Source organism: Zootermopsis nevadensis, unplaced genomic scaffold (genome assembly GCF_977971745.1).
Source record: "Zootermopsis nevadensis isolate Lab colony 2312 unplaced genomic scaffold, Znev_1.0 Znev_ptg000013l, whole genome shotgun sequence".
Taxonomy (NCBI): Eukaryota; Metazoa; Arthropoda; class Insecta; order Blattodea; family Termopsidae; genus Zootermopsis; species Zootermopsis nevadensis.
The window spans coordinates 5158990-5183303 of NW_028259145.1; the positions used below are offsets into that span (position 1 = coordinate 5158990).

The 24314-nt window shown below is 39.8% G+C and overlaps 2 protein-coding genes across 5 annotated transcripts in view; one reads left to right on the plus strand and one right to left on the minus strand.

Moving 5' to 3' along the window:
• LOC110832398 (glutamate receptor ionotropic, delta-2) overlaps positions 1 to 4718 on the plus strand; it is a 144416-nt gene extending 139698 nt beyond the window's left edge. Inside the window, exons 6-10 of one of the 2 annotated variants that reach the window (XM_087348483.1) lie at positions 47 to 223; positions 448 to 680; positions 2197 to 2414; positions 2501 to 2763; positions 4377 to 4718. In XM_087348483.1, the coding sequence (XP_087204609.1) occupies positions 47 to 223; positions 448 to 680; positions 2197 to 2414; positions 2501 to 2763; positions 4377 to 4605 (1120 nt within the window). In that variant the 3' untranslated portion in view covers positions 4606 to 4718. The other variant, XR_015535048.1, reaches the window with a different exon arrangement.
• LOC110832402 (uncharacterized) overlaps positions 1 to 24314 on the minus strand; it is a 277620-nt gene that overhangs the window by 170736 nt on the left and 82570 nt on the right. The window lies entirely within an intron of this gene.

Genomic DNA, 24314 nt, shown 5'->3' on the forward strand with positions numbered 1-24314 from the left:
CAAATTAAAACCTTAAGTCCCAAAAGAGCATTTTGTCTCGTTTAAGGGCAGATTACTACACCCCGAAAGACGACAGTTTCGGTGTAAAACTTGACAACGGATCTTGGAACGGGGTGGTGGGCATGGTCGTGGGGGGCGAAGTGCACGTGAGCAATGCGGCCTTCATGTACAACGCACCTCGGATGCGAGCTGTGGATTATCTGGACCCGATGTCAGTTGACAGGTAAAAACAAAACTTACTTATTTTACATCTGAACGCAAACACAAACAAACAAATAAACACAACAAACTTGCTAACAAATTAGACACGTACACACCCGCGCATGAAGGCATACCTACACACGTTCATTATTTATACATGTATGTATGCATACTTGCAAACATAAATTCACACATATTCCATTATAATAAATTTTTAAGGACGTATCGCACGTGTTCGTGTTTCAGAATGGTGATATACGTCCGTAAAGCCGATTCCACGGACCTGGTGTGGATGAGTTTTCTAGCGCCCTTTAGCCTTGACGTCTGGGTGACCCTGAGTGCCAGCCTGTTCTTGCTTTCCGCTGCTTCGCTTCTGCTGGACCGGGCGTCGCCCCATCGTCGCAGACAGGAGGAGGAAGGTCTTCTGCTGGAATTCCCTCGAGCACTGTTCTCCGTACTCAAGCCTTTCTGCTGGCAAGGTGCATTTCTCATGCGGGATATGAATTGAAATGTGGCCTCCAGAATACCTTACTCCTGATTTAATTAAGACTGCAGAGGCTCCTCACCGACCGTCTTAGGGACAATTCTACTACAACTGCGGGCGAATAAGCACAGTCGCCATAAATCCCTTGATCCCGCAAAACGGCTCTGAATCTCTCGGTGTTCTGGACCGTGGTAATTCTACAAAGAAGATCGCAGAACATTGCAAGGCGAGGCAGGAGACTGCTCTGAATGTAAACTAAGAGAATGTAAAATCAATATTGCTTCGCGTCGGCATGTAGGACAGCTTAACATAATTTAAGATTATATATGTTACCGGCAATGTATGAAATCCGGCAGTGTATAAAATACCTACAGTCAGTAGGAAAAGTATGAAGTAAATCTTAATTTTAATATTGTTTGGTTGTGTAAATTAAAATGAATCAAAGTCGAATGGGTAAGCTGTCAAGATGGAGGTTGTGCAAGATAGTCGCGAAAACGCTAAGCTACTGAATCTGAACATAACAAAAGCTTTGAGAATTAAAAAAAATTGTTTTATATACTAACCTAAACTAACAAAGGTTTTCAGAATTTAAAAGAAATGTTTTATTTACTAACCTAACCTAACAAAAGTTTTGAGAATTTAAAAAATTATTTTATGTACTAACCTAACCTAACAAAAGTTTTGAGAATTAAAAAAATTGTTTTATGTACTAACCTAACCTAACAAAAGTTTTGAGAATTAAAAAAATTGTTTTATGCACTAACCTAAACTAACAAAAGTTTTGAAAATTAAAAAAATGTTTTATATACTAACCTAACCTAACAAAGGTTTTGAGAATTTAAAAAATTATTTTATGTTAAGTTTTTTCCAAATATAAAATACAAAATAAAACTGTATAAATCGTATTACACAAACATTTGTTGTATACTTCTTCTAAAGAATCTGAGGCATTTTATAAAATTCCTAGGTATTCTATAGAATACCTAAGCAAAGTAGAAAATAAACGGTTAGTTTCATACATCGCCTAAAAGTTCTAGGCATTTTATAAAATGCCTGGGCATTCCATAGAATGCCTCAATTTCACACTTTACCTACTGACTTTAGGCATTCTATACATTGCCTAGGTTTTCTATACATTGCCGGATTTCATACTTTGCCGGTAACACATATATATTATTAAACACAATGCAACGTATTATATAAATACAAAAATAGAACACCAGTTATATCATAAAATAAGAATACTACAATTAGCCGCCTAATGTATTGTATTCTACATTAACAGCTTCATACATTAGGCACGCAATATTTGGCATCGGGATTTATAACAGAATTTATTTCATGTTTAATAAGATGGCGGAAAACGGAATTGTGTCTCCGCCCCATGAAGCTAACTAATGCGGCTGTTTACAATAACAAGCATTTTAATTTTCAAAGGGAATGAACTTCCGGTAACATTAAGATCGTTTGTTGATCTCCACTTGATACATACTTTCAATTACGCCCGACAGGAAGTACTGACGACCGGGTGGAGGTGTCATGGCGCGTGATTCAATTGACGGCTAACCTCACAGCGCTCGTCATAGTGGTCAGCTACTCTGCGTCCGTTCTATCCCGTATCATGACAAGCAAAGGGAAACTTCCTTTCAACAGCTTTGAGGAATTTCTCGAACTTGGCACCTACACGCTAGCAGTAGGACGTCACGGGGGTCATTTTACTCACTTCCAGGTGAGTCTATTAACGGCAATATTCCATCGAAATTTACACATTTCTTCATTTGACTTTATTTTCTAAGAGTGCTGTGTGCTCTGCAGATTTCTGGTGACCCCGTGCTGAGGGCGGTGTACGACAGACACATGGCCCCCTACGTCTCTTCCTTCCCCGAGGGAGACTTGGAGGCACTGAACATGGCCTGTGCCCGTCACAACTTCGCTGCAGTCGATCTGAAAAACGTTTTGCCGTATTATTCAGATAAATTGATCTGCAGTCTCGAAGAAGTCCCCAAGGCTTATGTTGAATTTAAAGAATCTATGATTATAAAGAAGAGAAGCCCTTATTTGGGGATATTTAGACACACGTAAGTTGCACATTATCTAGAAACAGCACATACAATTAAATCATCTTTTCTGAGTTCTATTCATACGCTTCAGCAGCAAACGAAATGCACTATAACGCATTAGGATAAAAATATGACGCCGAAGACACGCCCTAAGAATTGTCCGATGTGATTTATTTTCGTACACTTATCATCTTCTTCTTCGATAAAGTTGAAATCGAACTCAAGAGGTTAACAGAATACTGCCCCCTCCCGTCCTCAACTTCTTAGAATTTTAGAACTATTAGACAATGTGTCGTAACTTCAATAGTATTTAGGCCTATCTTTTAGGGGATGACGAGGAAAGGGGAAGTGAGAATGTTAGAGCATGTTAACGTGAACTAAAAGTGATAGTGGAACCACGGTTCCGGAGAATTTGACGTAAATACGTCTACACGGAAAGGAAGATTATATATTGTTTCCTAGGTAACAACAATGCTGAATAAACAGATGAGGTTTCCTAAGTAACATAACAATGAATTTACACTTTTTCGTAACTTTTTCGTAACACTTTTTCGTAACACATATTTTTGCCGAATAACACTGACCCTAAAATATAGACGTATTTACGTCAAAAAATTGAAGTTGGTTGTGCAGATATTTAAGGCACTAACATGTTTTCTTTAATCACGTACACATAATTCTTTTATCACCGTGAAGACATGTCACAATTTATTAATGTCGTTAATGTCGACAGAGGCAAAGGAAATGTATTTTAGCCTCTAAGTCCAGACCAGCTACGGGGACCATACAGTTTCCTACCCAGTGCTTACCGTGGAGACTCCCCTCGAGGGTTAACCTGCCGGGGCACGAAGCAAGATCTGGTACTAATGTCAGGAAACAGTGTAGCTGTAATCTACTACCCCATATCTCTTCGTGACATGGTGCTTGTATGTATCCGGGACAACTTTCGCTTTCCCTTACCGCTTAAATATACATTGACGTTAATTTAATTATGATTTAAGTTGTTTTTAATTCAGGCGTCCGTTATGTGGGGTAATTCATTACCGATTTCTCCTCGTGTATACTCCTTGTGTAGAGTAGTAATAAAAGTAGTTTTGAACTCATCTACACCTCTCATCTTTGGTATGTTCAAATTTTACTTTCAAATATATTATTTTGTTTCTATCTTCTTTATTCATATTCATTAATATTCATTTGTTCTTTAAATTATTCGCATTACAGGCCGATGTAAGAACATCAACAAAAACATTCACCAACAAAAAAGTTTATTTAAACACGACCCACATATGTAAAACAACTTCAAATATATAAAAATGGAATCTGGAATTTAATATCACTATTAACTGATAAACAACTATAAAAAAGTTGCATATAAGAAATTACGATTAAGTTTTAAGTTTATATAATTTTAATTTTTATACACCTGAAGATGGTTCATTTAAGAACCGAAACATGTCGTAAGAAAAAGATGTTCTAACTGTAAATCGAATGTTTCGATAAGGAACATCACATGATATTTTAATTATCTTAATTTTAAATTTTAAATTGTGAATAGACGGACAAGAATAATTAATTAAATAGTTTTGAGAAATCTTCAAATCTTTTAAAAAAAATTCGAAATTAATTTTCAGAGTTCATAACATGCACCGAAGTGGAATTCTCGACGCCATTAGCAAGAGGAACACCAAAAGACTCACGCCCATCACAGGACTGGAATTCAAGAGCGTCTCTCTCACGCAAGTGACACCCGTTTTGGTCCTTCTGACGACTGCCGCTATGGCTGCAATGTTGCTGTTAACGCTTGAAAATATTATATTTCGGATAAATCTACGCTTCAATAAATATAATCGAAAAGACTAAGTTTCCCAACTAAAATAAACAACGTGCGTTTTGGAATATACCGTCAGTTACATTTATTCCGTGCATTTATGCGTTCTGTACACAAAATGATTGTAATAAATGTATAATGCTCACACCGTGTTCGACTTTTCGTCTACGTTTTTCATATCGAAATTACTGAACCGGTTTAAATAGACTTTTGTGTAGGTTCCTACTAAATCTGCGTTAGGTGAACGCCATATTGGTTTGCAGTGGTCCCAATAAAAAAAACATTATTTTCTAAAGTTTAAATTACGAGGTGCGATCGGAAAGTTTCTAGACTGCGCGTATAAAAACCCGTACACTTATCTCAGGTATTAAATTCATCCATCACCCTCGAAGTAGTTCCCCTGGGAGTGAACACAACGATCCCAGCGCCGCTGCCAAGCCTGGAAGCATCCCTGGAAATCTTTCTTTGTCAGCCTGTCAAGCACCATCTGCGATTCTGCCTGAATCTCTTGCCAAAGACTCGCCAAAACGGCTACGGAAACCTATGAAATGCTAAAGCAAGCATTTGGGGAGTCCGCAATGGGTCGTGCACAAACTTTTGTGTGGCATTCAAGTTTTAAAAATGGCCGAACCTCTGTCGATGATTATGACGAGCGTTCTGGACGACCATCTTCGAGCACAACGCCCGAAAATGTTACGAAGATTCGGCAGGCCATTCACGAAGATCGACGTCGTACCATCAACGACTTGTGCGACATTGTTGGGATAGGCTATGGGACCTGTCAGCTGATTCTAAAGGAAGAACTCTACATGCGACGCATCATGACAACGCGCCAGCGCACACCGCCCTCAAAGTTCGGCAGTTTTTGGCCTCAAACACCATGGCCGTCATCCCGCACCCTCCTTATTCGCCGGATTTAGCTCCGTGTGACTTCTTCCTCTTCCCAAAGATGAAAATTCAGCTAAAGGGAAGGAGATTTGAGACGATAGAAGAGATTCAGGCAGAATCGCAGATGGTGCTTGACAGACTGACAAAGAAAGATTTCCAGGGATGCTTCCAGGCTTGGCAGCGGCGCTGGGATCGTTGTGTTCACTCCCAGGGGAACTACTTCGAGGGTGATGGATGAATTTAATACCTGAGATAAGTGTACGGGTTTTTATACGCGCAGTCTTGAAACTTTCCGATCGCATCTCGTAAGTTCACCAACTTTCTGAAGCACGGCAATTTCGTAGAAAATTTCGGCACAAAGCACAGCTCTTAAATTACTTGTCCAAGTTCTTTTATCATCTTTAAACGTTCATGAACAATCTTGTGTTACAATTTGTTATCACAATAACGTCTAAAAAACAGTATCTTTCAAGTGTAAGCGACGTCGTTGGTTGTACCAACATAAACATGACATGAGGGCCATGGAATACATGAAACTTGGAACATGTTCATATTCCGTTCATATTCTGCCCTGTGAGTTCGCATTTTCTTCAAAGACCACGCAGTATATGTTAAGCAACAGGAGTGAAGAAATAAACCCGACATCAAAGGCCTGGATATTTCGTTCCGGCTAAATAAATACTTCAGATGTCCTTCTGTATATTCAAACGCTTTTCATACTAAATACGTAAAGCCCTACATACAGCAATAAAATAAATATATGCGCTTCGTATGTGACTTTCCCCTTTAATGTTAGGTTACACACAGAGCAGTGTTCCCACTCTTGACGAAAATTCATTAGTCTTACGTAATTTCATTTCAATAAAAATATCAAGTATCTCACGTCGACATAAAAATAGTTTAGAACAGATGAGTGGTTGGGGAAATATAAGTGACGACCAGGTTAGCAACAACAATAATATTATAGAGTTTATAGCGAGCAGGAAAGTTTCCTTGTTTCGGTACAGTGTACGTCTAATGAAAAAAATGGAGATGTCTAACCTTGTTTTTCGCGGAATATCCTACAAATCCGAACGGAGCCCCGGTACTTCGTGACACGCATTTCAAAAAACTGAGACAAACATGATCACGCATGACTCAGACATGTTACCTGACTCAAAAAGTTTTTAACACGCATATTCGTTGCGGCGAAGTACTTGTATATAGTTTTACAGAGAGTTCCGACAGTCATTTGGGGCTCTGTAATCGACTATTGAAATATTTATTTCCTTTTCGCACGAAGGCTTACAGCTATTGGACTGAAACTATGGGCGAGTTATAGTCCAGTCTGCATTAGGAACGCGATGGCCTAACACGTGACATCAGCCCCACCATTTTTCGACCTTGAAATGGCTCCAGGACACACAAAGCGTCCTACAATATTGACTGACAAAGAATTTCAGCAGCGTGGCATGCTATTACATTGAACGGCCTGGAAAATGTTGCCTGCGATACAAAATGTGATAAATTATCACGTTCCATGCTTTGTACGAGATATCTCAAACAAATGTATTAACTTTTATATACAGTCATACCTCGGAGATATTGCTGGTTCGATTCCAGACTACCGCAATAAAGCGAGTCACACGAATTTGTTGGTTTCCCAGTGCATATAAAAGTTATGTTTACACTATACTGTAGTCTATTAAGTGTGCTATAGCATTATGTATAACAAATATTGCGAGAATTACCAAAATGTGACACAGAGACACGAAGTGAGTACATGCTGTTGGGAAAATGGCGCCGATAGACTTGCTAGACTCAGGGTTGCCACAAACCTTCCATTTGTAAAAAAACGCAATATCTGCGAAGCACAATAAAACGAGATATGTCTTTAACGGATTTATTTTGTGTTTTAATGCAAAAAAAGTCTTCGAAATTAAAGCAATATGGATGCATTTTCATGAATAGAAACGGAATAATACTGATATACGAGGCGCGTCCTAAAAGTAAGTTTCCCACTCGTCCCACAGCTAGCAAACATTATATTGCGCGAAGCGACTGTGCGTACGTGATAGAGCAATGACGTAGCATGGCGCATGCACTAACGGGACCTCCCGCGTTCTCAGAGTAGCATCGTTGCAGCTGTTGAAGATGGAGGTTCTTATTCCAGCTCCCGCCGACTGTGAAGTGCGGTCAGTGATAACGCTAGGCCGCACACGGCTCGACGGACAGCAAGTCTCCTGCAGGAGTTCAGCTGGGAGGTGTTTAATCATTCACCCTACAGCCCGGACCTCGCTCCCAGTGATTTCCATCTTTTCCTACACCTCAAGAAATTCCTGTCCGGTCAGCGTCAGCGTTTTGAGAATGACAGAGAGGCGGAGATGGTTGTCACACAGTGGTTCCAATCCCAGGCGGCAGACTTCTACGACACAGGTATTCAAAAGTTGGTCCCACGGTATGACCAATGTCTCAATTCCGGTGGCGAATATGTTGAAAAATAGCTGGACACTTGCTGTATCTGTTGCAATAAATATTTCCATGAAATTGTGTTTTGTTTCTGTAAACGGCCCCAGGGAAACTTACTTTGAGGACGCGCCTCGTATTTGAAATAAGATTATTCTTCAATTAAACTCCAGCACGGATTTATTTATTCTTTTCGTGGTTAATATATTCATGCTTTGAACTGCTTAGATTATTTGTCTAAATAACTGAGAAAATCAGAGAAAAGTTTCAGTCAAGGTGGTCGGTCTTCGTGGAGACATTTGACTTCGAGGCTACACAAATACAAAATGACACTGTCCCATAACGTCTCCATCGTTAACACTTGAGATCAAATATCTGCACATCACACTTCTCCGATGCTCGTTCGAACGGTCCAGATTCGCTCTTCCTACAGCATTTGGCTCTCACTGTGGCGATGAAGCTGTTGATTGTTCGCAGGTTCGGTGTCGGGATCACTTCCTCGAGGTTAACTTCAGAAATTCAACCAGATCTACAGCCGACCAATTTCGGTAGCTATGCGTGTTTATCCAGTTTTTACTAGAAGCTAAGATTCCCGGATATTCAGCGCCGATTTCGAATTTGGAACATATCTTAATACAGCACTACCTGCGAGTAATCGACCTTTCTCGAACAGTGGGACATCAGAGCTGACGGGTAGAAAGACTTTCACCTTGAAGTCTCTCGTTCGAAAATTATGGTACTGGGACCACCAACTCTCTGCTTCAAAGTTTAAATATTATTAGTCGGTATCAACTGCATTAATCTGCATGTCCTGTGCTACTGGTTGTCGAAATCACGAGTCTGGAAACTTCTTTAGTGGGTTGCTTGCTAATCTCATTCTAGGACGCGCTTTGTTTACTGACTCCCCCACGTGTCTCCGGACAGCGGCGTCCCTCTGGCAGGCAACTCCTACTTCCTCTCTCCGTTCAGATAATCTCGGGAATTTGTGGTTTGGCACGGACGTTTACAAGACAACGCCGAGAATGAAGGCTCCGACCGAAGTCGTGTGAACATCTGTGCTCGTTGGCTTCACTGTCCGTAGCCTCCCTGGACTCGAACTCAGAGATTCATACCTGACGATTGACTAGATCGGCTACGTTGTCCACTTGCCGACAGCCCCTAATTAATATTCGTAGAGACCAAATAGTGGTCAATATCACAGTTAGTGCCTCTGAAAGATCGGTCGTGTAGTATTAATCGTATTTATTTATTTATAGTGTATTTAACGACGCTTAAGTACTAAAGTCCTTTATTCCTCTACACCAATAGCCATACGGCCAATAACAGATTCAGCACAAAAAACATATTCGTATTAAACTGTTCTATTTGATCTTCAACATTGGCATAACTGCAATGGATATTAAGGGAGAAAAATGGTTGTAACAAACGGATTTAGCTTCTTTGGATGCGTTCAATCCTGTCGGCTTAAGTTATTCCCTACAGCGAAGGAAATGCCTCTTCAAGTTTAGATGTGAAACACAGTAACAAAAGACTGTCAACAGATAAAAATGAAACGAGACCCAATAACTTCATACCCTGTGGAAATGTGTCAGGTGCATGCTGTAAACGTTGTCTAGTCTGTGACATTCTCATACTTTTCATAGACCGTCAACACAAATCAGTACCATCTGGTCACAAACATCGGTCAAATTGTGTTTAGTAAAACAATTGCCAACTGCGAGGCGCTGTGAATTGTCAGACGCCATTTAAGCGTAGGAAACAAAGGCGACATCTGACTGTCGGAACAAAAATAATGAGTCATTATCCTTCATAAACATTAAATGTATTGATTTGCTTAGAACTAAAGCGAATTCTCTGTGTTTTTATATAGAATAACTAGGTTTTATGCCATTCTTTCTTTAGATATACTTCTGGCAGAGATGTCAAGTGCAGGTTATGTGGCCGGACTTACCTAAAAACTACGCGGATTAATTCACAGATATTATTTTGATAACCCCAAAGAATTATCTACTATTGCGATTAGATATCATGGACAGGACTAACGGATTTTCTTCTTAAAATTCCTTTAAAACCAGCAATTGTTTCAGGGCGACTACAAAATTACCAGGAAATATAAACTAGTTTGTGTCAGTACAGCACCCACCAAAAGCAATGCCCGTTTATTTCAAGAAAATTGTTTAAATTTAACAGAAGAACATTCAAGCATACAAAATCACATACTTACATTTCAATTCGGATTACAGCTGACGTGTTATGTAGTCCAACAAACGACACCAAAAAAAATGGCTTACCTGCAACAGAAAATAGTAATATTATTAACGTATAAGAAGGTAATCATTTTCTGTGTGCGTCTATATGCCTTTTGCTTGAATACGATATCAACAACTTACTCCGTCTTAGTTTAATTAATTATTCTTGTCCGTCTAATCACAATTTAAAATTTAAAATTTAAAATTAAAATTAAGATAATTAAAATATCATGTGATGTTCCTATGGAAACATTCGATTTACATTTAGAACATCACATGATATTTTAATTATCTTAATTTTAATTTTAAATTTTAAATTTTAAATTGTGATTAGACGTACAAAAATAATGAATTAAATATATATTTTCACAATATGACGCAACTATACCATCTTATCCGTCTTAGTTCTTAACTTTAATAACTTCACATCTTATTTTCTTCCTTCAGTGTTACTAAAATCAAAATAATTTGAGGCTGGTGGAACACGTAGCACGCATTGATGAGCAATTCGTACATGATTCTGTTGGGAAACCTTGAAAGAAAGTGACCATTAGGGAGACCATCAGGATAATAATAAATTAGACCTCAGATGAAATACTAAGGCTGTGTGGACCCGACTCATTCGTCTCCGAACAAGGCTCAGTGAAGTGTCTGTCAGGTTCTGTAATCATCTAAGTTACTATAAAGTCAATAAAAATCTGTTCTGTGGCTTAATTACAGTAAAGAGGCTTCGACAGGAATTTGACGGACATTAAGTGACTGATATAATTACTAAGTAAATGAGTACCGAATAATTAACTTACGCCTGGCGTTAGTTTTAAGAAGTCGTGTAATTTGCATAAATATTGCATCTTAGTGCAAAAACTAACAATAACATGGAAATGACTTGACATTTGTCATCATCACCTGACTCCCTTCCTAGCACGGGCAAATGAACTAAATTTAATTAAATTTTTTGCATTAACATCACGTTATAAATAGAGCCTCCAGATCTCAGAGGAAGTCTGATATTTCGCTTGGGAGACAACTCAGTTCAGGTTATTTGAGTAACTTACAAAATATATCAAATTTTTATTTCATACATAACTGCTAACCGCCACGGTAGTCTAGCGGTTAGAACGCTGGCCTTGTAATCCTGGGGTCTCTGGTTCGATTCCCGGCGGTGCCCGAATTTATAACTTGTGTTGGGCAAGGCCGTGGTCTAGGCAACACAGAGTTTTCCTCCGGGGGCTTCCCCGGTTTCTCCGTGGCATCCCAACAATTACTCCATTCACACACAGAAGAAGGCAATGGCAAACCACTTCTGGATCATCTGCCAAGAACGTATATAAACAGGTCCCAGTCCGAGAAAAGGATGGAAGGATCCTGTTCATATGGACCTGTCGTCAGACAGAACACTAAAAAAGAAATAGTTTTAAGAACGGTTAGAACGCTGGCCTTGTAATCCTGGGTCTCGGGTTCGATTCCCGGCGGTGCCCGAATTTATAACTTGTGTTGGGCAAGGCCGTGGTCTAGGCAACACGGAGTTTTCCTCCGGGGGCTTCCCCGGTTTCTCCGTGGCATCCCAACAATTACTCCATTCACACACAGAAGAAGGCAATGGCAAACAACTTCTGGATCATCTGCCAAGAACGTATATGAACAGGTCCCAGTCCGAGAAAAGGATGGAAGGATCCTGTTCATATGGACCTGTCGTCAGACAGAACACTAAAAAAGAAATAGTTTTAAGAACGGTTAGAACGCTGGCCTTGTAATCCTGGGGTCTTGGGTTCGATTCCCGGCGGTGCCCGAATTTATAACTTGTGTTGGGCAAGGCCGTGGTCTAGGCAACACGGAGTTTTCCTCCTGGGGCTTCCCCGGTTTCTCCGTGGCATCCCAACAATTACTCCATTCACACACAGAAGAAGGCAATGGCAAACCACTTCTGGATCATCTGCCAAGAACGTATATGAACAGGACCCAGTCCGAGAAAAGGTTGGAAGGATCTTGTTCATATAAACCTGTCGTCAGACAGAACATTAAATAAATAATAATAACTGCTGTAGGTTACAGTATATCAATCCAATTCAGCTGCTCCAGGTCATAAACTGTGGTACACGGGACACGATTTACTCGAGATCCTGAACTGTAAATGTGACTGAATCCCTTGTAGTACAACACCGATTTTCAAAAATGAACATGAATCAGTTCTCATCCTCACAATCGGGTTCTATCTGAGGTATTATAAAGCGTCACAACCCAGAATATCACATTCTGCAGACTTTGACTCCGCCCCATTCCTGTCGACAAGGCGACCAGCTCTAATATAAACATTACTTAATATATTACTTGGAGTTCTCACGGTGACTGAATATAATAAAATCCTTTTGGGTAAATGGCATGGCTTGTTCTCCGAGAGACTTCATGGATATTGTGAATGGATTCCAGACACAGTATTGATATGATAGCGAAGAGAATTCCCCTGTCGGGAATCGAACCCTTACCATCTGATCCACAGATCATCACTTTGTTGAGTGACTTATCCCAACTTGTGCTGCTATTCTATTTTTTAAAAAACTACGTGCAGAAAAGTAAGTAAATGAAAGTGACATCTGTCGAAACATCCAATTCATTCAAGAGAAGTTAAAGGGTCGGATAGGTTTAATATTTTACGAATCGTTCCGCTGCCATCTTTGATTCTTCTTCATTGGTTGCCTGACGCAGTGAAGTATGGGGTAAATATTTGTGACATCGATACACAAAACTTGTTAGACGACTGTCTGATGTCGAGCCTCCGTTCTTGGAAACAAGGTCAACTGAGGGCACGCCTCGCTAGCCAACTGTTAATTATTCAACAATCACGGAGTAGCGCACATTATAAGCTGGCTGCTTATTACGCTGTGTATTTGCTAATGAAGACAGTGCGGTTCACTTAACTAGTCAGAGACTTGTTGGGGCATGTCTCTAATCTACAATGCTGTGTAATTAATTCTCCACATATTACTTTAATTAAGTATGAAATCAGTAGTGTTTTTCTTTTAGAACTTCCTCGCCGGAATAATAATTTTACCTTTTTTTAACTTTAGGACATGGTTGTTTATTTTTTGTAGAAGACCAAGGTGTGAAATATTATTAAACTTCTTTTCTCAAAGGCAGCTTATTTCCTAAATTCTAGCGCATGAAACATGTGATACCATCTTTTATTTATTTCCTTTGTATATCGACTAAATTAATCTAAATATGTATTATTCTCGAAATGCAGATCATGATTCACATCCATTCAAAAATAAGTCACGATCACAGTTTTCATTTTTGGATGTTTGGGTTTTCAGAAATCAGCCTGCAGAATATGTGAATACGACACGCACAGCATAAATTCCCCGAATTTAGAATCTTCTAAATTTCTTTGTGAATGGAGTCATATCATAATAAAACCTGCTTTATTAAATGTCTCGACGCCATGCTGGTAAAATCTAATGAAGTACAAAGGTAGAAATGATTCGCTATTTCAAGACGTTCATATAAAATTTTATTAAATTAAGTGAAAATTTAGGTCATAAATACAGTAGGATTTAGCTGTGATGAAAATACAACTTACATATAATAATTTTATTACTATTATAAATTTAGGAGTGTTTTTATTATTCGATTCCAAAACTGTTATCGAAGTTTGTAGTGTAGATATTCGTTGAAAATCTATCTGCAGGAAACATGATTTGTTGCGAATTGGATTCAATCGCAGTATTTTGTGGTAAGCGATATTTAATCTATCTGAGAAACGGTTATTGAAGTTCACTGCCATGCTACATTAAGTACAGTTATGTAAACATGAAGCAATAGTCCCTAACTACTGTCAGAAGTTGGTCTAAGGCCTCTTATAGTTCCTGGGGCAGAAGGCGTGTGTAATGAAGCAATATTGTTCTGAAGTTGGCTCGTATCTTCTCGTACTCTCTGAAACTTAAAGCAATACGGCGTTGCTAAATCTGTGCCAAAGACATGTAATATCTGGGCCACATATCCCACGTGATTCGTCCGACGTCCCATTAGTTCATTACAGTGTTCGCAAAAGCCAGCCACTGGATAACGTTTTGATCAGTTGAATCTAGTGCACACTTGCACTCACTATGAATTTAAGATAAAGTTTTAGCTCTTCAAGTCGAAGTTGGTCCAAGGAATATATAATCCAGATCGTACCTCAAAGAAAATACAACTTTACTATTACAAAGATTAGATGATTAATGCTGGTTAAGGTAATAAATTCTGTTTACAGTAACAATCATACAAAATATAAACACAAAATGAGTTTTCATTTGTTTTCATTTGTTGTCAGAACGCTGGCCTTGTAATCCTGGGGTCTCGGGTTCGATTCCCGGCGGTGCCCGAATTTATAACTTGTGTTTGGCAAGGCCGTGGTCTAGGCAACACGGAGTTTTCCTCCGGGGGCTTCCCCGGTTTCTCCGTGGCATCCCAACAACTACTCCATTCACACACAGAAGAAGGCAATGGCAAACCACTTCTGGATCATCTGCCAAGAACGTATATGAACAGGTCCCAGTCCGAGAAAAGGATGGAAGGATCCTGTTCATATGGACCTGTCGTCATACAGAACACTAATAAAAAAAACGCATACCACTGTTGGTACGCGAGCCAATGTTCAGTGGTACGCGAACTAAGTAAGAAAATCTATAGTTAATATTAACAGAAGTAACAGTTTTCCCGGATGCATTTGGTTAGTGGTACATTTAATGTGTTAAATTAGAATTAGCGGTACGCCAACGAAAACGTTTGAGAACCCCTGTTTTAGAGGATTAATTTTATCCTCCCATCTATGCCAGCGTCTCTCAGTTGGTCTCTTCCCTTCAGTTTTATCATCTGAAATTTTATATTTATTTCTAATCTTCCCATGTGTGCTGCATATCTGCACAATTCATGTTCCTCGATTTGATCTCTTTTTTACTTGGTGAGAAATTCGAATTATAAAACTCCTCACCAGTTTTGTCCATCCTTCTGTCCCTTCCCTTCTCTTGAGTCCAAATATTATTTTGTTTACTTTTTCTCGAGCGCATTCAGTCAAATATCTTCTTCCCTAAGAACGATAGGTCATGTTTCAAACCCATATAAAACGGATTATGAAGCCACATGAAAGGGTATTAGGTGTGTAGGGCTTTTGATAAGTCTATTAATATTGTCACACTCAGGCTACATTATACAATTCAGTAAAATAAAATAGCAACACGTCAGAACACTACAGCTCATCAGTAATTTTAAGTCCTCTGAATAAAACGCGCATTTGCCTTTAATCTGTACTCCACTTGCACAGTTAACATAAAAGCACTGATGTGTGTTGAAAGGAAAGCAAATAAACATCGTACAAGTTACGACCAGACGTGAATTAGCGCACACGACGAAGCAGTATATTACGCTAATAAGTACGATATTTTAATTAATGAAGCCGTGTATTTAGAAGATGCATCATATAAGCTCCAATTAATACGTGACATACATGACAACATTCAGACTTCCAAAAGAATAATTGGATATGTTACATATGTAAATGGATTAAAAGACAGAGAAATTGGATTAATTTTACTTCGATAAATGTCCAGTCCCTTCCCGTTCTCTTCTAATTCTAAATTCCCTTATAAATGCAGTTGCTATGTAAATCTTCATGTTCCCTGTAGTAAAGGGAGGGTATGAACTGAGGGACAAATTTACGAGCTGTAAATGATACAATTCGGTTGTGCTTCATTTTATACCCAACAACTAATTCATACAAGTAATTGGTAAAATAGATGGATGAAGCCGCTCCATATCCAATATCCGGACAAAAGTGTCTACAGTCCCATCCTACCAGACCAAATGCGGGCTACAGCATTGAAGAATAAGCACAAGGAGGAGGTTACGACGAAGAGACGTATGTGACGAAAAGGAAGGAAATAATTTCAATAACGAAGTAGGAAATACGGAAACACCATAAGAGCGAAAGAGATTCATGTGAATTTGTCTCTAGTGCTTAACAAAACACCATGCCATGCAGCGTATGGAGGAGTGAAGATGTAGATCCACGCATTCTGAACCACGGCACCGAAAAGATGATACATGTAAATGAGCTTGTATTTTCATGTTCAATCTATTACTGTGACGTTCAGAAAGTCTTACTTCATAAAGATGGACTTTTTCCAGACGAATTCGGTCTACGATCGTTTCTAAAGTAGACCGGCCTACTGATGCGGCTTGCCGGATGGATGTAGCCTGAATTCCGAAGGCTGCATTTATATATAGAAGATTGGGATGGTCTGGGTTTGTGGTTCGGATGCCGGACATGAAAAATGCCTACGGGATTTTTATATTGATGTTTGCTTTAATCTAACAGTGTAAACAGTTATAAAACTGAGAAAAATATTGAAGGTTAAACCTTATATGTATCTTATGAAAATAGTTTCCGAACATGGATTTTATGTGGTGTTTAAACTGAACGTCCTGCTAGGAACGAGTTCATTTATAATTATTTATAAAGAAGGAAATACGGACATTTTTAAATCTTATTAAATCTATATATTTCATCTATTAGAAAGAAATACAGCAAAGCAGCTTCCTATTACAAACTGTTGGACGACACGAGCTGTGCCTTACGAGAGCACGGAAAAGTCCACTGCTATTTAAAAGTTTACTTCAGATATTTTGCCATTTTCAACTACGAAATCGACCAAATTCCTCTAACAGAACAACCACCTTCGGACAGAAAATGGATCGCAAAGCAGTCTAACACGGCCTCAAATTTTAACCATTTCGCAGCGATTTTCAACATCATTTTACCTTTTAATACGACATATATCTGCTAGCCACGGTGGTCTAGCGGTTAGAACGCTGGCCTTGTAATCCTGAGGTCTCGGGTTCAATTCCCGGCGGTGCCCGAATTTATAACTTATGTTGGGCAAGGCCGTGGTCTAGGAAACACGGAGTTTTCCTCCGGAGGCTTCCCCGGTTTCTCTGTGGCATCCCGACAATTACTCCATTCACACACAGAAGAAGGCAATGGCAAACCACTTCTGGATCATCTGCCAAGGACGTATATGAACAGGTCCCAGTCCGAGAAAAGGATGGAAGGATCCTGTTCATATGGACCTGTTGTCAGACAGAACACTAAATAAAATATAAATATAAAATATATCTACTAAACCAGCCCGTAAAGTGCATTCCGGACCGGACTTTGCAAAGCGCATTCTGAAGTATTAAATCCTCGAAATCGATGTGTAGAAGAAGCGAACAGTTTTAAGTAACCTAACCTAACCTCAACCTTAACATAAACTGAACCTCGGCTGATTCTTCACTTGCAACCAAAATTACAATAACAACCAATGTAAGCACTCAAAGACGTACAACAATGGTAACCATAATAACAACACTGTCATCAATATACCCAAGATTACTGCAAAGAACATTGTAAACAAATATATTCCATCTGCCGCTAGTCTTGTTTCCACCTCACCAATTTCCTCATCCGCCATTTTGTTTTCACCGTGCAAAGGAAATTAAAAAGTGACATTTTAAGGTAGTCCCCAATGGCACAACCTTCATGCCAAATCTTATCCTAATCCGCCCTGTAGTTCTCGAATAAAATCATGCGGAGTGGAATGCTCTTTAATACTACTTTAAGATTCTTTACAAACATTCTGCCATCAGTGCCACCTATCCTCGTCAATGGAAAACACACCACTACCAACTCCCGAAAGAAATTCCCCAAGCAACACACCCATATCAAACCCACCATCTCCAGCCTCCACCTGCCTTACACAACCTGTGTAACACGACCCAACGTAACCCGACCTACCCTCTTTTCATCTAACTTATTAGAGAATATTTCACTCCAATTACCGCATGTTCCTGCTTGCATGCTTAATAACCTCCCCCCAAAAAGCATATTCTATGTTGCCGCTACAACGTCACGTAACATTTCAGATATAAACCTGTGGCTTTCCGTGACTTTCCATGACAACCAAACAAACTTAACACACACCGATACATTAGCTGATTCTCCCATTACATTAATATAAACCACGATTACCTTATTAAACACGTTTAATATCCAAATAACGCATAACTCTCGCTAAGATAACCAGAAACTACTGCAATCAATGCAACCAGGGTTCAAAAGACTCCACCAAGAAATCATTATAGTAACCAAGCCTTCTCATACCTGTTCATGACATCTGCCCCTTTCCCTCATTTAAGGTCATTAGCGCTCCTGTCCCACACGCACATTCTGCTCACCCCAATTTCAAGTTTCTCCCACAAACAATCTCTAATATTCCTGCCATTTAATCTTCCTATCTCTCACATCATCATGAAACTGTGGGTTGTGTTGTACACTTGTGTTCCATTTTAACAATTTAATAAATTCAAGTGCTGAAGGACTTTTTCTGTACATTTAAAGGTTTGTTGATTACAAATGGATATTTTGCGTCAGTAAATTACAAACAAAGTTTACTCTCTTTTGAAAATTTCTAACTGACCCCGATTTACCCTATGCTTTGGTATAACTTCTCAGAGCAAGGAGTGTAGTTTTAGAAGAGGTCTCGAGCGTGTTTTTCTTCAGTACCCGAGGTCTTTCGATGCGTTACTTCGTCGCTGACCGGACTCCATCTTCTTCAAGTCATGTCAACTTACGAGCGTCACCTGGCGACAAGTCTTCCGGAGACATCAGGCTGGTCCAGCATAGTCTATGTTTGTTCTGAGTAACTTCAAAATCATGCATTCCGGTTCGTTAACAACATTAATGGACTGATTCTATGGAAGTTGTAACAATGTTTTCATTAAAAATTCTTTACAAAATCTGTCCGGTTATTTAATTATCAGATACGGCACAGACAAAGTTACATGGACTCGCTCAGCTGCGAACTTTATTCTGGAAAGTTTACCCATCGCAGACACAGTTTCTAGGTACACATAAATGATTCAGCTCTACCTTCCATTGTCATGTGATAGGAACTTCAATACAGTCATCATAGAATGTAAAAGATAAAAATTTGTCTGAATATCTTCTGCTTTACCCAGCATTGAGTTTTGTCCTTCTTACGCTGTGATAAAAAACGAATTCTTTGACTGAGTTTCACGCAAGAGATGAAAGAATTACGGCGATGCCAAATCCGTCATTCCGCATGTTACGAGGTGCGATCGGAAAGTTTCAAGACTGTGCCTATAAAAACCCGTACACTTATCTCAGGTATTAAATTCATCCATCATCCTCGAAGTAGTTCCCCTGGGAGTGAACACAACGATCCCAGCGCCGCTGCCAAGCCTGGAAGCATCCCTGGAAATCTTTCTTTGTCAGCCTGTCAAGCACCATCTGCGATTCTGCCTGAATCTCTTCTATCGTCTCAAATCTCCTTCCCTTTAGCTGAATTTTCATCTTTGGGAAGAGGAAGAAGTCACACGGAGCTAAATCCGGCGAATAAGGAGGGTGCGGGACGACGGCCATGGTGTTTGAGGCCAAAAACTGCCGAACTTTGAGGGCGGTGTGCGCTGGCGCGTTGTCATGATGCAGCAGCCAGTTGTGATTGCGCCACTTTGACGGCCGCTTCCGTCCTTTAGAATCAGCTGACAGATCCCATAGCCTATCCCAACAGTGTCGCACAAGTCGTTGATGGTACGACGTTGATCTTCATGAATGGCCTGCCGAATCTTCGTAACATTTTCGGGCGTTGTGCTCAAAGATGGTCGTCCAGAACGCTCGTCATCATCGACAGAGGTTCGGCCATTTTTAAAACGTGAATGCCACACAAAAGTTCGTGCACGACCCATTGCGGACTCCCCAAATGCTTGCTTTAGCATTTCATAGGTTTCCGTAGCCGTTTTGGCGAGTCTTTGGCAAAATTTGATGCACACGCCATTCCGAAATCGCAGGAGGGTCGGTGTAATGCACTACCAAAACGCCCGTAACTAAGAAACAAATGCTAATTCGATGATGCCGGCTGGCACACTGATTCACTATGAATGTAGGCCGCACCCCCTAGCGGCAGAAGCTCGTACTACATCCGGTTCGTCCTCTATTGACACAGTTCTGAAACTTTCCGATCGCACCTCGTATATCTCTGAAAGTAGCAAATCAGTTCTGATAACATTTGTATTATATCCCAGTGTGTTTATTAAATTCTTGGGTTTTTTTCTACGCGTCACTTTTCACACACATTGTTCACTTGAACAACGTGTTTCGAGCCAATCTGGCCATCATCAGGTTCGGTCCTCTATTTCTTGTATATCACTTCACTAAAGTCCTCCTTCCCGTTATCCAGCAAAAATAATAAAACTACATATTAAACCTTTCTAATTTAGATACGTAGGTTGAAAGTTCAAATGCCGAAACAAAATGTTTTCTTTAGTTGTTTTAAGCACAGCCTGATGAGTATCAGCGTCCTTTCTCCGTAACAGGAAATTTATTTTTACTATACGTGCTCTAATATGTATACTTACACATAAAATTATTCATTATCAGGACTTTTTCCATCGTCTGTTCTTTAAAACCACGACGTTTCGGAGGCTGGTTCTGTCTCCGTCTTCAGGTGAGAGGTACTTATTCCAGTGACAGAGACTAGCTCCATCTAACGGACCCAACAAAGTAGGTACCTCTCACCCGAAGACGGAGACAAAACCAGCCTTCGAAACGTCGCGGTTTTAAAGAACAGTCGATGAAAAAAGTCCTGACAACGAATAATTTTAAATGTAAACTACAGTCGTCAAAATCCTTTAGAATTGAAATACTAACACAATTTTAAAAAAAACATTTTTGTTAGAAATTTTGGCATTCTAACTTTTAACCGAGTTAATTAATTAGAAACGTTTAAATATACAGTTTTATAATTATTTCTGGACATCGTTAGTTCAATTACACACAAGCAGGGAAGTGAACCTGACGATGGTCACATTGGTTCGAAACATGTCGTTCAAGTGAACAGTGTGTGAAAGTGTCGTGCTGGAAAACCATGAATACATTTCGTATTCGTGGTCTATGCAGAGTATAACGTAAAAGGTCTGACACAAACGTACAGTAATTTCTGCACACAAAGAACCTAACCAAAACTTCATACGAACATGAGTTCGGAAAAAAACTTCCATTCCAATTTACAACCCTCCTTCCTTTTCCGAAGTTTCAGACAACATGGGGTAGCTTCCTTGCTCTCCTAAGCTCTCGGAGTCCACATTTCATTGTTAAGTGCTTTACCAAGAAGCAGATGTTCTGAAACGTGTTGATGTAGAGACGCCAGATTGACGCCCATGAAAGAGATACTTATCTACTGTAATCATCAATCATTCATTTTCAAGAAATTCTTTGAACGTGTTTATTTTATTTTCAATATCAATACAGCAATATTATTTAAACTACGTTTATCAATACACCTTTTCCATTACCTTTGGACTCTGTCAACAAATTACGTGCATTCAGAGCTCAGGGGTCGAATTTTTACAATGTCACCTAAATCGGATCGCCACTGGTGATGTTAATGTTCGTACTGAAATGCATTTTTGTTGAAGTTCTTCTGGCTCTCCATCTCTCAAAGCAAGGAAGGAACAGAGAGCTGTAACTATAAAGGATGCTTTTCCGAACATATGTTTGTAAACCTTCCTCATTTTAGCGTATGGACCTTGTCCTCGCGTGCTAAAATTTTAAGGACGAATTTTACTTGCATGTGAATAACACAGTCCCAACCTTTAAGTGAAACTGAAATATAATAGGGTATTCTATGACATGAGATTAAAATTAATGGATACACATGTGCGCTGCTATAAATAGGTGATATTCGGACACACCCATGCATACCAAAACATAAGTAAATAGATTGACATTAGTTTATATGAACTTAACAAGAGGAGTGGAGATCAAAGTAGATCCATGTTCTCATTACATAAAAAACTTGTGTCGCGCATTAATACAATACGTATAATTAATTTTAAAATTATTAAAACTATTTAAGTAAAGTATAGGTACGCTATAATAATTTAAAAGACGCCAGTTAACTTCTGCCTGCAACAAATGAATATCAAGATAAATGACAATATGTGTATTCCAAGGTGGAGTGAGTACACTTCTGCACTAATGTTTATTCGACTTTCATTCTTTAAAGGAGTTAAGAAAACGCCAGTTAAATTCGAGACAAGAGTTTGTGAAACAAGAACCAAGTGAGCCTCATGCGATTTCTTTGTACTGTCCGGCTGACAGAATGTTCCACTCTGCTGCAATCTGTCGCAACTCAGCCGTCAAATCACTGCCCCTGATGACCAGCAGCCCGAGAAACTCCAATCTTCAGTTTAATGAAACTGGGATAGAATGGAGATGCCCCGCCTTCAGGTCCACAGATACACGCCCACACCCCACACCCAACACCCTACCAACACAGTCACCAGTTCCTATAAACAAGCAGTAAATTTAATATTTTAGGGTTCAGAAGGATTAAATATTAACCCAATGACGTACTCTAATAACAGTGGGATGTCAATTAATTGTAGTAACACTAATTACTTTGAACTTTGACAAACGTGATAAGTCACCTTATGATAGTTGAAGGATTTTACTTACTGGACAGCAGACACCGTGTACGAGGTGCGATCGGAAAGTTTCAAGACTGCGCGTATAAAAACCCGTACACTTATCTCAGGTATTAAATTCATCCATCACCCTCGAAGTAGTTCCCCTGGGAGTGAACACAACGATCCCAGCGCCGCTGCCAAGCCTGGAAGCATCCCTGGAAATCTTTCTTTGTCAGCCTGTCAAGCACCATCTGCGATTCTGCCTGAATCTCTTCTATCGTCTCAAATCTCCTTCCCTTTAGCTGAATTTTCATCTTTGGGAAGAGGAAGAAGTCACACGGAGCTTAGAAAGGAAGTTGGGGTCGGTTCTTGCAAGATCTTTGAGCTCCTGACAAACGAGAAGTCGATTCTGCTTCTGGTCCTCAGACAGGAGCCTTGGCACAAACTTGGCTGCGATGCGTCGCATGTGGAGTTCTTCCTTTAGAATCAGCTGACAGGTCCCATAGCCTATCCCAACAATGTCGCACAAGTCGTTGATGGTACGACGTCGATCTTCGTGAATGGCCTGCCGAATCTTCGTAACATTTTCGGGCGTTGTGCTCGAAGATGGTCGTCCAGAACGCTCGTCATCATCGACAAAACGCCCGTAACTAAGAAACAAATGCTAATTCGATGATGCCGGCTGGCACACTGATTCACTATGAATGTAGGCCGCACCCCCTAGCAGCAGAAGCTCGTACTACATCCGGTTCGCCCTCTATTGACACAGTCTTGAAACTTTCCGATCGCACCTCGTATGTATATGAAAATTGAGTAATTTGTAATATTTGAAATTTATATTTCCGGTTTTCAAAGCCAAAATAACGCAGAATTATCGCATTTACGACAGCCTCATTACCAACCTTTAACAGTGCTTCTTCAACCTTGACGGAAGCAGAAAGCACACTTTTCGATTTCCGAAACGACATTCCACAGATGAGTCGCCTAAATTTCAAATTTACGGATCGGACAACCCGACACCTGAATATACACATATAAAACCACTTTACCCCGTCGTAGGGACGAGAAATGACGTCAAGGCACTCAGACGGCCTGATGAATACATACGTACGACAGGCTATATGGAAGGGAGATACAGCCCAGTCATTCGCGTTATTGCATCGTACGCCAAGAAAAGCCCATTCAGGGATCAAAATAATGACTTCTCCTTTTACGTCTCGTGATAAAAGTAATCCAGAACGCATGCGCAGTTCAAGCCAGTAGTCACGTGAAAATATCGGAACCTGTGGCTTCTCGGATGATATCGTAGTACTCGTGGGAGTACTTACGAACGGGTTTGGAGTACCGTGTGCCTTTAAACCCTTCATTCCCTCATGGAAATTTAAATTTCGCTTAGTTTTGTTGTCTGGAATGAATTTGCTAAGGAGCTTCACATCGAAAGTCCTTATAAGGAAGAAAATGATCCGAGACCTCGATGTCGAAAAATGAGATAAACATTTGCTGTGCAGGTAATCGGGAAGGAGTTTCTGCAATTAGGTAACAAGTTAAAATATGTTACGCTGGGCCTCGAACTGGCGCCACCTAACAAACGGATAACGAAACAAATAGAGTTAAGTAAAACAGTTGATGGTATGATAACAAGATGGCTGTCTGCTGGA